Here is a 17,306-nt window from a genome sequence, read left to right on the forward strand (position 1 = left end):
TCTGACTACTCAACTACCCTATACAGTACATAAAGTTGCTCACTCCTTTAAAGATGAGAGCTGTGCCTGATTTCAGAGGCTCTCCACTCAATGTACCCCTTTCTGCCCCATACACCTCAGGCCAGATCTCTGCCTCTAGGTTCTCATTGAAGTCCTCCCTAAGAACATGGGGCAAGGGAGTCACAGGCACACAGTGGACCCCACCATAACCTCTGTCACACCTATTGATGAGACAGAGAGAAGAGAAACAGGAAAGGAGACAGTGATCATAATCATTGTTTGCAGTAAGTGCTGTGTGATAATGCTGTATGTAACATGGTAGATTTACAGGTGTAATCACAGTCACTTACACACAGTGCCCATTGTCACACAGGCCATGTCCAGAACACATCCAGGGACAGCCAGGAGCCAGCAGCACATTATCTAGGGCCCAGCTGTCTGCTCCAGGAGTGAAGTGAGACTGGATCCAACGGAACCTTGTTCTGGGAGAACTACATAACAACAAAACATGATGCTGGTACTCCCAGGAACTAGCTATTCGATTAACAACATAACTGTAGAATCTGCTAATAATTTTGAGATTGGGATTTTTCTTAATGGGTATGAAAATCTAAAATACGGATAGGATAACAAAATATAATATATTCATATAATACACATATAACATCACACAGACCATGTCAATATGCTCTATTTTAGGTGCCCACATGAGGACACAGATTCAAACAGATTCATTGCTATACATTTTTGACATATTCACAAAACTGTACTTGGCATACTTTGCAGCACTGGGCAGATAGACAGTGATCCTCCTCCAGCGGGAGTACTGCGGAGCGCTGTAGATTGAGCTCTGAGTGTATTCGGCACATCCAATAGCAGGTGGCACACACTCAGGTGTTAGCAGTGTCCAGTGGCGTCCACAGTCAGTGGAAAACTCCAGGTGCACTCCGTGGGCTGGACTTACAGCCTTACTGCAGCCCATACTAAGATCAAACTGGAGGAATGAAGAACCTGACACCTCAAAGTCCCAGCTCTCTGCATAGCGTGGCCGCTCTAGTAGGAAGCATAGAGAAATGATTTTAAGCAACATTTAACTGTATTTATGTGTTTGTGAAGTGTTTAATTCCATATAATATATTGTGAATAATGTACAAACTGAGAATAATAGGAATAATTAACCTTCACAGTGTCCCTCCTCATGCGATTGTGAGTTCTTAATGATTCATGTAATGCAAAGGTTTGTTTTAATTATGTATCTTTTTTTTCACTCAGCATAGTCATGTTAGCACATTCTGTGGAATGTGTATTTATGACCAATTTGCCTTTGCAGGGCCTGCAAAACTGATGATTTTTGCTCAAACTAAGCTTAATCCACTAATCCGGTAAAAACGTTTTTTTTAATTAAATAAAAAAGCATCACCTGAAAATACCCTATTTCCTAGTCTGAGATGGGAGTTTGCAAGGTGCAATTGATAGTAATACTTCTATACATCTAACACTGTACAGGTTTGCTCTTTCCACACAAAATACATACCTAATATGTAAATGTAGTAATACTTTCAGTTCTCGATTGGTACAGTTAATGGAAGAGTAACATAACAGATGAAATAATATATATATGGAATTACTGCAACAAATAATAATATTCAAGCTCATCATTACCTAAAAATGAACTGTATACTAAGCTGTGAGTGGATGTGAATGATAATTATGTATCTAAAAGCATTAGAAGAATTTTTTAGCTAAGACTGAATATATAAGTTAGTGAAAAAATTCATGCTCAACCATCTCTAGGGTTTACAGAGAACGGTCAGAAAAAGAGGAAATATCCAGTGAGCGGTCAGTTGTGTGGACGATAATGCCTTGTTGATGTGAGAGGTCAGAGGAGAATGGGCAGACTGGTTCCAGATGATAGAAAGGCAGCAGGAACTCAAATAACCAACCAGAATCTCTGAGGAACGTTTCCAACACCTTGTTGAAAGTCTGCCATGAAGAATTAAGACAGTTCTGAAGGCAAAAGGGGGTCCAGCCTTTTACCTGTAGCTAATAAAGTGGCCGCTGTATATGAGAAACCTAATCAAAGAGATACCAGGCTAACATGTTTCATAGAACATGAAATGTCATCTCTAAAAATCTAGACAAGACAACTTTGTATCAAATATCTAATTAACTAAAATACAGCCAGCGACAAAATGAGATTTTCTGTAAGAATTCATGTCAGTAAAGTCTCAGTGGCTAGCAAAGACTGCGGTGGGGTCTAGAAACAGGTAAATTCCTAACACTGGTGACTCTGCATGCTTCTACACATTCTTCAGTGTGTGTATGAGATAAAACTCGGACTCAAAATGATCAGTTGTGATTATAGGTCACAATTCCAATATCGAACCAATAATAATAATAATAATAATAATAATAATAATAATAATAACAACAACAACGACAACATTTTTTTTATCAAATAACATGTCGGCTGCCAATATATTGTTTATCCTTACTAAATACCTGTATTGATAAGATATGTAAACAGATCATTGTGATGTTGAATTAAACATTAGGCAGGAGGCAATATATATTTTGATTCCACGTCAATAGGCAGAAAAACCTTGGGTACACAGAGCTTTACACTTATATAGTTCTAAGGTCAGTGCTGACTCACTGTTTCCTGGATCAGTCTGGAAAGTCAGGGCTGTGTCCAGGGAAAGGCAATCTACTATCACTTCTCCACCAACTACTCTGAACCAGTTGTGCCTTAAGGGTGATGTTCCATCAAACTTATCATGGAACCCCGTTCTGGAGCTATCGTTCATCCCGATCAAAACATCATCAAGTGCCCACTGGGCTGAGTGTTTTCCTGCAATTGGAGAAAACAATGAATTACACAGGTTAGGACTATGTGATAATACAAAAGGTACATGATACTAATACTGTTACATTCTATAATGTGTTCCTTATTATTCTGTGATCTTTTCAACATTCTAGATTCTGTCCTGTGACCCTGTGTTTTAAAGTTTGGTGCAGGGTTAGGGTTAGGGTTAGGGTTGTAACGAGTAAGCAGTTGTGAGTTCATTTTCTTACCTTGTTGGGGCTGCCACCAACGGAACACCGTGTAGGATGCCTTTGCCTGAGGGGGCAGCTCAACAGTCACTACCTGTGGTTCTAGAAAGGAACCAAAGTCCAACTCTCGCAAAAAGTGCCACTGCACACCATTACTGGTTGAGAACTGCAATATCACCCCTGGGGAAAAAAAAGTATAAAGCACTGTGTAGGGCTCTTACTATGGATAAATTGTTATGACAATTGAGTAATCAGATTCTAAAAAAAAAAAAAAAAAAAGGTCAAACAATAAAATAATACTTAACTAAACAATATTAAAGTCTTTCACAGATTCGAATGCACTTTATTGTAAAAAGATAAACACTACTCTTTATAATCCCAATAATTCTAATTTAATCAATAAAAACACTACAGAGCAAAAATACATATAAATGGGTATATCCATTAGTAGACAGACAGACAGACAGATCTTTTATTGATCCCAAAGGAAATTTAGCAGCCAGTAGCAGTCACACAACACAGAACAGTAATAGCAGTAAGGGTGTAAACAATATAACAGGAACAATACGTATAAAAGATCCTATCCACAGGCAGATATACCTACAAATTACAACAATCTGGAATAATATCTATAACCTGAGATGAAAGACGCAGTGCAATAATGACTGTACAAGGAGGCACAGGCAATTGCATATAATGGCAATACTGAATAAATAAATATGTGCAGATATTGGTACCAAAATAAAGTGTCTAGTGTGGAGTGTCCAGGTGTGCAAGATGTGCAATAAGGTATGCAGAAAGTGCAATATGTGCAGCAAGGTGTCCAGATGTGCAGATGGATAAAAAGAAACATAAGACTACGCATGAGATATAAGACCTATGATTCGTGATTTAACATGAGATTCAGATTCAGTCCTCAGCTCTCCTCTTCCCTCTTCTCTCTTCTCTGCTGGTCCCCCTGGGAAGAGTTGAAGAGCCTGATGGCTCTGGGGACAAAGGATCTCCTGGATCTGTGGGTTGAGCAGCTCTGTGACAGCAACCTGCCACTAAACCTGCTCCTCCTGTCCATGATGATGGTGTGCAGTGGGTGGCCATCATGCTCCATAATGGAGAGCAGTTTGTGTAACGTCCTCCTCTCAACCACCTTGACCACAGAGTCCAGTTCCATACTGACCACTGACCCCGCTCGCCTGATCAGCTTGTCCAGTCACACCTGTCTCTCCTTTTTACGCTTCCTCCCCAGCACACCACAGCATAGAAAAGACAGCTGGCAACCATGGTCTGATAGAACATCTGCAGGAGCTTCATCTGCAGAACCTCAGCCTCCTCAGGAAGTAGAGCCAGCTTTGTCTCTTCCTGTACAGGATGTCTGTGTTGGCTGACCTTCATCCAGCTGCTGACCGGGTTACGTGTAGGTCATTACCCTCTCCACTTCAACCCCCTCCGTAGAGATTGGCTGTGTAGGTGGCCTAACCCTGCGAAAGTCCACCACCATCTCCTTGGTCTTGGCAGTGTTCAGAAGCAGGTTGCTCCCACAGCACCACTCCACAAAGTCCTTCACCAGGGTCTTGTACTCCTCCTCCTGCACCCCCCCCTTACACAAGCCACGATGGCAGTGTCATCAGAAAACTTCTGCATGTGGCTCGTCTCAGAGTTGTACTGAAGGTCTGAGGTGTACAGTGTGAACAGAAAGGGGGAAAGTACAGCCCCTTGTGGTGCTCCAGTGCTGCTGACCACCGTCTCTGATGTACAGTCCTTCAGCCTGACATACTGAGGTCTGCCAGTGAGGTAGTCAATAATCCAGGTGTGGATCCACTTGCATCCTTACCAGCTTGTCTCTCAGTTGGGGGGGCTGAATGGTATTAAAGGCACTGAAAAAATCAAAGAACATGACTCTTACAGCGCAACCACCCTTGCCCAGATAAGATTGGGCTCAACGGAGGAGGTATAGCATGGCATCCCCTACTCCCACTTTCTCCCTGTAGGCGAACTGCAGGGGGTCCATTGCATGTTGAACCTGGGGTCTGAGAAGGTGTAGAAGAAGGTGCTCCATGTGACACTAGAGCAACCAGCCTGAAGTCATTGAGTTCACTGGGTTGTACGCAGTGTTCAGTTTCTTATTATAAGACAGCAGTAGAATTTCTCTATTTCCTTTTAAATCCCTTTTAAAGACATACTTGTTTTCCCCATACTATCAATATTCCTCTTCCAATTGTTGTGCCTATCCTTTCCATGAAGCGTTATGGCAGACTACACTCAATGATTCTCTCTGCTTATCTGATTATGTGCTGGAGGTTAGCTCATTATTGTAAGGTGGAAGAACCAAACCCAGTGGTTATAGATGATGTGAGGAAGGACTTAAAAGCTGTTTTGGCTGTTAAGATCGTGTTCCTCTCTCCAGGTCCCTGGATATGGTTGTGGCTGGGAACCTGAGTGACTCCACAGTGGAAACCAGGGAGTCACTGACTTTGAGGAGGTTAAGGAGAGAGTTGGCCTGAAGTCCACCACCACCTCTACAGCCTTCTGTGTCTCTAACAGCAGGTGGTTGCTGCTTCACCAGGACACAAGCTGCTCAACTTCCTTTCTGTAGGCAGACTCATCACCTTTGGCTATGAGGTCCACCACTGTGGTGAGTCTGCAACCTTCAGGATGTTAATATTTTGGAGGCTGTACTCGTTGGTGTACCTCATGTGTGACAGCACAGTAAGGATTTCTTTAATAGTGGTGCAGCAGTGGTCCAAAATTTTCCTTTCACAAGTGATGCTGTCATACTTGGGCAATCGATTATCTTTCATTAGCCTACTCTTGAAATACTTTTATTTGTATGTCACCATTAATATGTATATTGCTTAGTGATCTTACTTATTTTTAAGTGAATAATATTGATGTTATGGCTTTACCAAACCACTACAAACTGCTGCCCTCCCCTGAGTATAGCCTGTGGACCAATAAATGGGTGCTATGGTCTGCAGACCAGCATTTGAGAAAAAGCTTTAAGAGACTGCTTTATAAAAATGATTTGGTTTTGTTTTTTATTTATTTTTTGTGTTTTTATTTTTCCAAAAAACAAACAAACAAACAAAAAAAAACATTTTTGACAGGCATTTTAACACAAAAGACCAGTGCCTGTGCCTTTGGTCTCACTACAGGCAATGAAGAGCCATTGTACATCATGGCAGGAAATCACAACAGTCACTTTTTCACAGCAAAATAGGTTTTGCAACAGCAGAAAAATGTTAGTAAATCTGCCACTTGGTCTGTTAATTAGCTGGTTATAGAAAGATATATTCTGGCATAAAAACCAAGAGGAACAGAGAGAGATACCTTCATTGCGGGAGCGAGGCCTAGTGCAGGTTGGACCCATGTTCTTCCCACCAATCCGGATGTAGAACTGAACAAGCCTATAAAAAAATAAATAAATAAAAAAAATAAGTCAAGCAACGTGGCTGAAAATGAAACAGGTACAAAGATGCTGTAATTATGCCGTAACTATGACAATGCAATTTGCTAAACAGTTTTTACTGAGTTTTGTTTACATGTATAGATGATTTACCAGTAACAGCTAACAATTTACAGACATATGCCATTTCAGCGCAAACTTACGTTGTCTTCTACTGAGTCTTGTTCAACACTGCCTTAAGGGTCACATTTCTATTTGTAAGAATTCAAAATCTTTATATATTAATATCAGGAGAAAACCAGAACTGTATGGTCAAATATTTGGCTGCAGTAAACTCACCGAATACTATTTTACTATACATTTCAACTAATTAATTATATAATGATAATAAAATACTAAATTTGATCATATTATTAAATGGATAAAGAGCTGGGTTTGCCATAAAATTAAGATTGAAAGCTTAAAAATTAAGAGTGCTGTATGTAAAAGTGTGCCTGATACATGTCTTGAACAGAAGCAAGCGAGCAAAGTTTTACAGAAAAATGAGAATTACATAAAAAAAATCCGGGTCCATGCCCCCATGACAAGCCACTGGCGACAGACTCAGAAGGGGAACCCATCCTCCACTGGTCGACACCGGATAGCAAACATTGCTAGTATAAAGTATTATAGTGGGGAAAACAGGTGGAGTAATGGTAAGGGTTAGGGCTTTTTGATTATGCAGTGGAGAGATCAGAAATACCAACATCACCAGAGTGCTCTGCAGTGTTTTCATATGAAATCTGTTTTGTTTTTTTGCCATAACACTGAAATAACCAGAAACATTTAATGACAGATGTCATATGCTGTCATGAGTTGACAACTATTTTTGTCAGTAATGTTTGCTGGAGCATTGTTTTCTCTCTGTATCTTGTTAGTCTCTTTTATTTTCAAATTGTTGTATATTACTTACAACTATAACTTACAACAATAATAAATTACTCTGGAGGTCACTTTTTCTCTCATCAGATTCATGAGACACCTGGAAAGGACTCAAATCAGCTGAAAAGACAGCATAAGTACCAGTATGGCAGATCGTAAGCTATAGGGCTGCAACAAATGACTAATTTGATAGTCAAATAATCTCTTGATTACTGAGACTAATAATCAATTAATGCGACTATGAATCACTATATTACCAAAAAAACTCTTATGTAGCTATTAGATTTTAAATTTAGCTTGAGACTGTTTATGCATTTGATAACTAGCAATGAAGACAAAGATTAATACCATTCAAGAATTCACTATGCAAAGCAGCGACAATAAAATATTATAAAACTAAATTTTTCAAAAATCTAAATTTAAACAGTGCAGGCTGTGTTTCATGCATTCTGCTGTCTGTCCATTCTCTCAACTAAATTCTACCATTGAAGCTCTGTGTGCAGAGTAGAGAGCTTCATGGAATGGGTTTCCATGGCCGAGCAGCTGCATCCAAGCCTTACATCACCAAGCGCAATGCAAAGCGTGGAATGCAGTGGAGTAAAGCGCCGCCACTGGACTCTAGAGCAGTGGAGACGTGTTCTCTGGAGTGACCAATCACGTTTCTCCGTCTGGAAATCCGATGGACGAGTCTGGGTTTGGCGGTTGCCAGGAGACGGTACTTGTCTGACTGCATTGTGCCGAGTGTAAAGTTTGGTGGAGGGGGGATCATGGTGTGGGGGTGTTTTTCAGGAGTTGGGCTCGGCCCCTTAGTTCCAGTGAAAGGAACTCTTAAAGCTTCAGCACCAAGAGATTTTGGACAATTTCACGCTCCCAACTTTGTGGGAACAGTTTGGGGACGGCCCCTTCCTGTTCCAACATGACTGAGCACCAGTGCACAAAGCAGGTCCATAAAGACGTGGATGAGCCAGTTTGGTGTGGAAGAACTTGACTGGCCTGCACAGAGTCCTGACCTCAACCCCATAGAACACCTTTGGGATGAATTAGAGCGGAGACTGTGAGCCAGGCCTTCTCGTCCAACATCAGTGTCTGACCTCACAAATGAGCTTCTGGAAGAACGGCCAGAAATTCCCATAAACACTCCTAACCCTTGTGGAAAGCCTTCCCAGAAGAGCTGAAGCTGTTATAGCTGCAAAGGGTGGGCCGACATCATATTAAACCCTATGGATTAAGAATGGGATGTCACTCAAGTTCATATGCATGTGAAGGCAGTTGAGCAAATAATTTGGAAATATAGTGTACGTTTTAAAAGGCTGTCAGGGTTCAATCCCCACCTGGGTAAAAACCCTACACTATATCAAGAAGAGTCCTTGGGCAAGACTCCTAACACCACCTTGGCCTCCCTGTGTAAAATGACCAAATTGTAAGTCGCTCTGGATAAGAGCATCAGCCAAATGCCATAAATATAAATATACAGTCTGATGTACCTTCTAATTTCTAATAACAGTGAACTTTCTCATGCTGGCTGTTTTGCATCCTGGGCCAGACAGAGAGATAATAGCCTTAGTGGAGTCCAGAGAGGATCTGGAGTGTCTGAAGAGAAATATGCAACCCCAAAGCAACAAAAACGATGGAAAGACACCATTTGAGGGATCAGAACCAAGGTGAGAGTATTGAGACATTCATCAGTGATTTGAGGTTCAGTGGCTAAAAGCTGCCATTTTGGAGATCTGACTGACAAGCTTATTTGCAGCACAGGTAGCAGCACAGATGTCAGAGGCAACAGTATGTTATGTGCTGACTGTAATAGAGAGTTGCTGACTGTCCAGAGCCGGGACCAGGCAGCAGACAAACAGGCTAAACCGACCGTCTGCTCGCTGCCTTGAGACGTCACCTATCTATAACTCTATCAAGACTGTTTCACTGCCCTGAATTAAACACAAACTTAGAAAATCTCCACCAGTTTGTTTAAATAACTTAATAATGCAGCATCTCTGGACTAAGGTTTGGTTTGTTTAATATAAGATCACTCAGCTCTAAGGCTCTCATTGTAAACGATACAATAATTTATCATAAATTGATGTTTTATGTCTCACAGAAACGTGGATTAAAGCTGATGAATATGTCTCATTAAATGAAGCCACCCCTGGAGGGTCTAATTATGTACACAGCCCTAGACTGTCTGGTGAAGGAGGTGGTATATGTGTCATTTATGAAAATTCATTAGACATAAAACCTGTCCTCACTTATCAAAACACGCTCAGCACACCTGTCCTAACTTATCAAAACACGCTCAGCACACCTGTCCTCACTTATCAAAACATGCTCAGCACACCTGTCCTCACTTCTCAAAACACACTCAGCACACCTGTCCTCACTTATCAAAACACGCTCAGCACACCTGTCCTCATTTCTCAAAACACGCTCAGCACACCTGTCCTCACTTATCAAAACACGCTCAGCACACCTGTCCTAACTTATCAAAACACGCTCAGCACACCTGTCCTAACTTATCAAAACACGCTCAGCACACCTGTCCTCACTTATCAAAACATGCTCAGCACACCTGGCCTCACTTCTCAAAACACGCTCAGCACACCTGTCCTCACTTCTCAAAACACACTCAGCACACCTGTCCTCACTTATCAAAACACGCTCAGCACACCTGTCCTCACTTCTCAAAACACACTCAGCACACCTGTCCTCACTTATCAAAACACGCTCAGCACACCTGGCCTCACTTCTCAAAACACGCTCAGCACACCTGTCCTCACTTATCAAAACATGCTCAGCACACCTGTCCTCACTTCTCAAAACACACTCAGCACACCTGTCCTCACTTATCAAAACACGCTCAGCACACCTGTCCTCATTTCTCAAAACACGCTCAGCACACCTGTCCTCACTTATCAAAACACGCTCAGCACACCTGTCCTAACTTATCAAAACACGCTCAGCACACCTGTCCTCACTTATCAAAACATGCTCAGCACACCTGGCCTCACTTCTCAAAACACGCTCAGCACACCTGTCCTCACTTCTCAAAACACACTCAGCACACCTGTCCTCACTTATCAAAACACGCTCAGCACACCTGTCCTCATTTCTCAAAACACGCTCAGCACACCTGGCCTCACTTCTCAAAACACGCTCAGCACACCTCTCCTCACTTATCACAACACGCTCAGCACACCTGGCCTCACTTATAAAAACATGCTCAGCGCACCTGTCCTCACTTATAAAAACACGCTCAGCACACCTGGCCTCACTTATCAAAACACGCTCAGCACACCTGTCCTCACTTATCAAAACACACTCAGCACACCTGTCCTCACTTCTCAAAACACGCTCAGCACACCTGGCCTCACTTCTCAAAACACGCTCAGCACACCTGGCCTCACTTCTCAAAACATGCTCAGCACACCTGGCCTCACTTATCAAAACACTCTCAGCACACCTGTCCTCACTTATAAAAACACGCTCAGCACACCTGTCCTCAGTTATCACAACACGCTCAGCACACCTGTCCTCACTTATCAAAACACGCTCAGCACACCTGTCCTCACTTATCAAAACATGCTCAGCACACCTGTCCTCACTTATCAAAACATGCTCAGCGCACCTGTCCTCACTTATCACAACACGCTCAGCACACCTGTCCTCACTTATCAAAACACGCTCAGCACACCTGGCCTCACTTATCAAAACACGCTCAGCACACCTGTCCTCACTTCTCAAAACACGCTCAGCACACCTGTCCTCACTTCTTAAAACACGCTCAGCACACCTGTCCTCACTTCTCAAAACACGCTCAGCACACCTGTCCTCACTTATAAAAACATGCTCAGCACACCTGTCCTCACTTATCAAAACATGCTCAGCACACCTGTCCTCACGTATCACAATACGCTCAGCACACCTGTCCTCACTTATCACAACACGCTCAGCACACCTGTCGTCACTTATCAAAACACGCTCAGCACACCTGTCCTCACTTCTCAAAACACGCTCAGCCCACCTGTCCTCACTTCTCAAAACACGCTCAGCACACCTGTCCTCACTTATCAAAACACGCTCAGCACACCTGTCCTCACTTCTCACAACACGCTCAGCACACCTGGCCTCACTTATCAAAACACGCTCAGCACACCTGGCCTCACTTATCAAAACACGCTCAGCACACCTGGCCTCACTTATCACAACACGCTCAGCACACCTGTCGTCACTTATCAAAACACGCTCAGCACACCTGGCCTCACTTATCAAAACACGCTCAGCCCACCTGTCCTCACTTATCAAAACACGCTCAGCACACCTGGCCTCACTTATCACAACACGCTCAGCACACCTGTCGTCACTTATCAAAACACGCTCAGCACACCTGGCCTCACTTATCAAAACACGCTCAGCACACCTGGCCTCACTTATCAAAACACGCTCAGCACACCTGGCCTCACTTATCACAACACGCTCAGCACACCTGTCGTCACTTATCAAAACACGCTCAGCACACCTGGCCTCACTTATCAAAACACGCTCAGCACACCAGTCCTCACTTCTCAAAACACGCTCAGCACACCTGTCCTCACTTATCACAACACGCTCAGCACACCTGTCCTCACTTATCAAAACACGCTCAGTACACCTGTCCTCACTTATCAAAACACGCTCAGTACACCTGGCCTCACTTCTCAAAACACGCTCAGCACACCTGTCCTCACTTATCACAATACGCTCAGCATAACCCTAACCCTATAATTCCTATGGGAAGAGATACAGGAGGGATCATCGTCACATCCGTCCTGTTGCAGAGCCGAAGCTGCCATCACAGATCTGTGCAAAGGACTCAGAACTCCAGAACTCTGGCCCCTCCACAGCAGAGTCCTCCCAGCACTACATACACCAGAGCCAAACAATATGCAGTCACAACATAAATTCCCTTCATGGCCCAAGCTCACAGCACATTTCGCCTCCGAGAACAGCAATGCGCTATATACATGTTCAGGCCGCATTTGCAGGCCTAACCCAAAGTTTATGCAGTAAAATATGGACTGCTATTAGAGAGAAGAGAAAAAAAACGACTCAATGTCGGCACTAAGTTCGTTCTTTTACGTACTTGCGGTGATAGTGTTATGAATAGGCCTACCTGTTAAAGTGATGTGTTAATCCAATTTGATTCACCACTGAACAGTCTTAAGTTTTACCAAGATTATCATTATTAGTTTGTTTACTGAATATCATGAAGCAATAAGGCAAGAATGAAATATTTTGTAGTGTTGCTATTTACCCAGTGCTATGTGTTTAAATTGGATGTGTGTGCTAAAGGAAAAGGATGTCAATCCATCCATCCATCCATCCAAACATCCATCCATCCATCCATCCATCCATCCATTTTCTAAGCCGTCAGAGTCGTGGGGTGGATGTCAATCATTTGGCTAAATAATCATCTTGTTTGTTCATTATGAGCCATCATACATGTGTCTAGGCCATTCTGAGTGCTCAGGTTTTTTCTGTATACTTTACTCAGCCATGGGACATCAGCCTTACTAACCAGGTTTCTGTTGTTCCTGATTCAACCTGTGGGTTGTTCCAAATCAGTGTGGTTCTTGACTCACACACTAACAAACAAATTTCTACAGAAACGTCAGAGCACAATGTTAGCCACCACTTTTATACTGATGATGATACATTGTCATATGTGTCGGCTCAGATACACGTCTGCATGACCAGAAATGTCCTCTTGCTAAATTCTAATAAAACAAGATTACTGCATTTGGGGCCTAAATCCACTGAAAGACTTTCTGTGCAATCAACGGCTACATTTAAGGACCTTGATTTAACCTTGCAACCTAATTTATCATTTGAGTCTAACACAAATAACACTTCTAAACTGTATTTTATTACTACAAAATGCTTAAAAAATTTGTTAATGCTTTCATAACTTCTAGATTAGATTACTGCAACATGTGACGGGTTACCTTGCCATTACCCTCAAGAGCATATTATTTTATTATATTTTTCAGTTTACAATGGCTTCCTCTTTCGCTACATTGTGTTGCTTATGACATTTAAAGACCTCAGTGGCCATGATCTAGCACATGTTGCCAGTCTTTTGAAGTTTTTAGCCCATCCAGACTACTTCATTCAGCTAAAGCAGGCTTCCTGCATCATCCAAGGATCACTTAAAGATCAATTAGTGGAGAATAATTTTCTTATGAAGCTCCTAAAGTCTGGAATAATGGAAAATATTAGGGATGCAAACTTTTTTTTGTTTTTAAATCCAGATTGGGGTGTAGTGGGTATAATTTTCCCATACTGTATTTAAGTGTTCCTTAAACCTGCTCCTGGTGATCTACATCACTGCACAGTTTCATCAAATCTGCAATGCAACAAACATGATCCAGCTTGTGAAAGACTCAAACAGTTGATGAGCTGAGTCAGGTGTGCTGAGCCAAGGAATACTCGAAACCATGCAGTGTTGTTGGTCACCAGAAGCAGGATTTAGAAACACTGATTTAGATCTATATTTTATCTGTCCAATGTTTTACTTATATTAAACACTATTAAATTGTGTAACTAAAATCAAACATGATATATAAATAAAGATGTAATAATAATAATAATAATAATAATAATAATAATAATAATAATAATAATAATAATATTGTTATTATTATTATTATTATTATTATTATTATTATTATTATTATTAGAGACAAACAACATAAGCCAGCGGGCCAGTGAAATACCACAGCCTGAAATCGAAATGCCATCCTGTGCCAGTTCTAGGACTAGGTTCTAGGCTATTGTTGGAAATATCAATGGAGTACTCACCGGGTACTGGTAGTATCCAGGGGCACAGTGCGAGCCTCTCGTTGGCCAGAGCTGCTGAAGTAGAGGGCCTTTCCCTCACTGATGGTACCACAGCCACCCCCTATATGGCCTCCGCTAATTCTCTGCCAAAGAGGACTTAACTTCCCCTCAAAGCTCTCAGTCAACTCAGAGGGACTAGGGACAGATGGCACACAGCTGTCCTGTTCCACTGATGAATGAACACACAAAAGATTTACCGTCCATGTAACTTGGACACTGAAGTGAAGGAAAACATAACTCACATTGCTCAAAATTGTTACCTGTGTATCCCATGTCACAGAAGCAGACTCCTGAGATGCAGTCCCCATGACCCCCACAGTGATTGGGACAAGGCTCAGAGATGTAAACACCGTCCAGAGCAAATGCAGGTGCATCTTGATGAACACTGCTCTCTTGGAACCAACGAAACCGTGTTTTACTGAAGAGGAGACAGAGATTAAAACTGATGCAAGTGCTTGTAATCTCTCTCTTACAAAACCACCCTCTCAAACAGTACATGAATGGACAATTCAATGAAACACAAAAACATAATAGAATTTGATGTAGCAATATAATTAAAATGCAATACCATCACATAACCCAATATAATTTATCTTACACATTTAGGTACAAAATCTTCAATGGGAGTCCATGTATTTTAATATAAGCTCAAAAGGACAAATGCACATGTTCAAAATCCACAATATTTCTTTGTAAGATTGATAGAACATCTCTAACACTTTTCAGTGAAGTTTCAGTGAGTTCTAAGGTACCTTGCAGCCACATTGCGTGGAATTAGAACAGTAACCCTGGTCCAGCGCTCATAGTCTCCTATGTTGTAGATAGTAGGTTCCCTGAGCTCACGCCCACTGCCTTCACAACCTGCTGTACCAGGAGAACCTGGAAAACAGCCCTCAAGTACCAGAGCCCAGGTACGCCCGGCATCATGAGAATATTGAAGCATCACAGGAGCTGAAGCGCTGAACTCTGACTCACACCCAATGTTCAACTAGAGATGAAGATGACAAAAGCAGAGTACTTTCAAATATCATGAGACTGTATTTGAAAGATTTGCAATAACAATTGGAAGCTGAGTCCAGCAAAACCTGATGTAATATTGCAAAACTCTCACAAAGCCGTTGACTCCAAAATCATTCTGCTCACCACTTTTTTTTTTAGACTAATGCACAATTATGCATTAGTGGCCCAATAAAATTCAAAGAAATTGCATTTAATAACATCAGTTTTTCAAATAATCCTCTTCAGATCATTAAATGTCTTCAATGATGCATTCACAAGTCAAAGTGATTTGGCTAGGTTGAAGCAAGTCTGCCCATTTTCTATTCACCCTTTTAATATAACAAAAATATGACTAAAATGTAGAGGACACACCACAACAGCCCCAAGTGACATACAATATACAGTGGCAAGGAAAAGGTACATGGACAGTTTCTGCATTTACTGGTCATAAAATGTGACGTGTTCTTTATCAAAGTGCATACAAGCACAATGTGCTAAAGCTAATAACACACAATGTCTTTATTGTGCACACCAATTAAACATTTAAAGTGCTGGTTCAAAAAATAAGCAAACTATTGGATTTAATAATTGGTCAAAGGTTTTTTGGCTGCAATCACCTCAAGCAAACGTTTATAAAGCTGTAGATCAGACATGCACAACATTCAAGAGAAATACTGGACCATTCTTCCTACAGAGCTGCCTCAACTTCTCTGTTTGGCAGTCTGATGGATAAGTCTGGGTTTGGCAAATGCCAGGAGAATGTTACCTGCCTGACTACATTGTGGCAAATGGAAAGTTTGATGGAGGAGGGATAATGCAATGAGGTTGTTTATCAGGGGTTGACCAAGGCCCCTGAATTCCACTGTAAAGAAATCTTAATGCTTCTGCATACCGAGACATTTTGGACACAGTCCTAACTTTGTGGGAACAGTTTGGGGAAGGCCCTTTTCTGTTCCAGCATGACTATGCCTAGTGTACCTAGTGCCTAGTGTCCTGTAGATGTATGTGTGGGTGTAGATGTGTGGGTATCCTAATATTTTTGCCAAAATAGTGTACTTACAAAAAATGCTGGCATACTGCTAAAAAACTAAAAGCTTCACTGTGGTAATAGCAGATAGCAATAGTGCGATGACGCCAAAGAAAAGTAGGTGCACTTGATCGCTTATCTATTATGGTGAAGAACAAAACATCTCTGATTAGGAGGACAAATACAAAGGTGAGGATAATGATGGAATATGGACTGGATCAGTTTACATGTGTGGTTAATACCTTGAACTGCAATGTGTAGCCAGGGCGGAGGGCAAGGTCTCGAGTCACAGCCACTCTATCCCCATCAGATCTTCCAAATACCATAGCTGAGGGCGTGGGGGCACAGAAACTACCATTTCGTTCCTTGTCCATTCCCTCATTGCCCAGCATCAGCCACACACTCATTTGGTTCAGTGGATAATCAAACGCTGGCTTCTCATAGAAGTTCTGTGGGTGGTGGTGAGGGGGTGAAGGTGTCACAATGTGCATTAAGTCTGTCCAGATCAGATTCATAAAACTCAAAACATTCAAAAGTAACTCCTTTTTTTGGTGCCAAAATGGTTTTGTACAGTCAGATTATGCTGTAAAATGAACATACACTTTTTAACCAACAGTTTGTGATTTCGTCTTTGGCGTGTCTGTACGGTCGAGCTCACGTTGGGTTCAAGTGTACATAATTATTTAACAACCTGAAAAATATTTGCATGCTTACAGTAAAACAGCATGTCATTTGTAAATGTAAACTGGAATTTGCAGTCTTCTGCAGAGCTTTACTAGCTCATTTATTCAAATTTTTATCAAAATATCAAAAACTGACAGAGCGGCACAACGGCACAGAAGAGAGGGAAGATTTGTAACTTTAGACAGTATGAAATTGAGGTTCTCATGTGGGAGTAAGGTGGCCTATCTATAGCCTACTAACCAAACATTAAAGTTGGGGTTTAAATTATTTAAGACACTTGAGAAGCCTCATGACTAAAGACACGTGAGAACATATAGCCTTACAAAAAGTCTGCCAGTGTCCAAAAGTGCT

At 41.7% G+C, this 17,306-nt stretch overlaps 1 protein-coding gene across 2 annotated transcripts in view; it reads right to left on the reverse strand.

Annotated features, from left to right (window-relative positions):
- reln (reelin) overlaps positions 1-17,306 on the reverse strand; it is a 224,008-nt gene that overhangs the window by 46,914 nt on the left and 159,788 nt on the right. For both annotated transcript variants that reach the window (XM_037540124.1, XM_017717159.2), the window contains exons 27-36: positions 16,514-16,720; positions 14,998-15,233; positions 14,506-14,663; positions 14,207-14,414; positions 6,379-6,455; positions 3,076-3,234; positions 2,657-2,851; positions 780-1,053; positions 351-491; positions 44-221 (exon numbers count right to left, since the gene is read on the reverse strand). In XM_037540124.1, coding sequence (XP_037396021.1) covers positions 44-221; positions 351-491; positions 780-1,053; positions 2,657-2,851; positions 3,076-3,234; positions 6,379-6,455; positions 14,207-14,414; positions 14,506-14,663; positions 14,998-15,233; positions 16,514-16,720 — 1,833 coding nt within the window. The remainder of the gene's footprint in view (positions 1-43; positions 222-350; positions 492-779; positions 1,054-2,656; positions 2,852-3,075; positions 3,235-6,378; positions 6,456-14,206; positions 14,415-14,505; positions 14,664-14,997; positions 15,234-16,513; positions 16,721-17,306) is intronic.

The sequence above is a fragment of the Pygocentrus nattereri genome, chromosome 7, assembly GCF_015220715.1.
Source record: "Pygocentrus nattereri isolate fPygNat1 chromosome 7, fPygNat1.pri, whole genome shotgun sequence".
In the NCBI taxonomy this organism is placed as follows: Eukaryota; Metazoa; Chordata; class Actinopteri; order Characiformes; family Serrasalmidae; genus Pygocentrus; species Pygocentrus nattereri.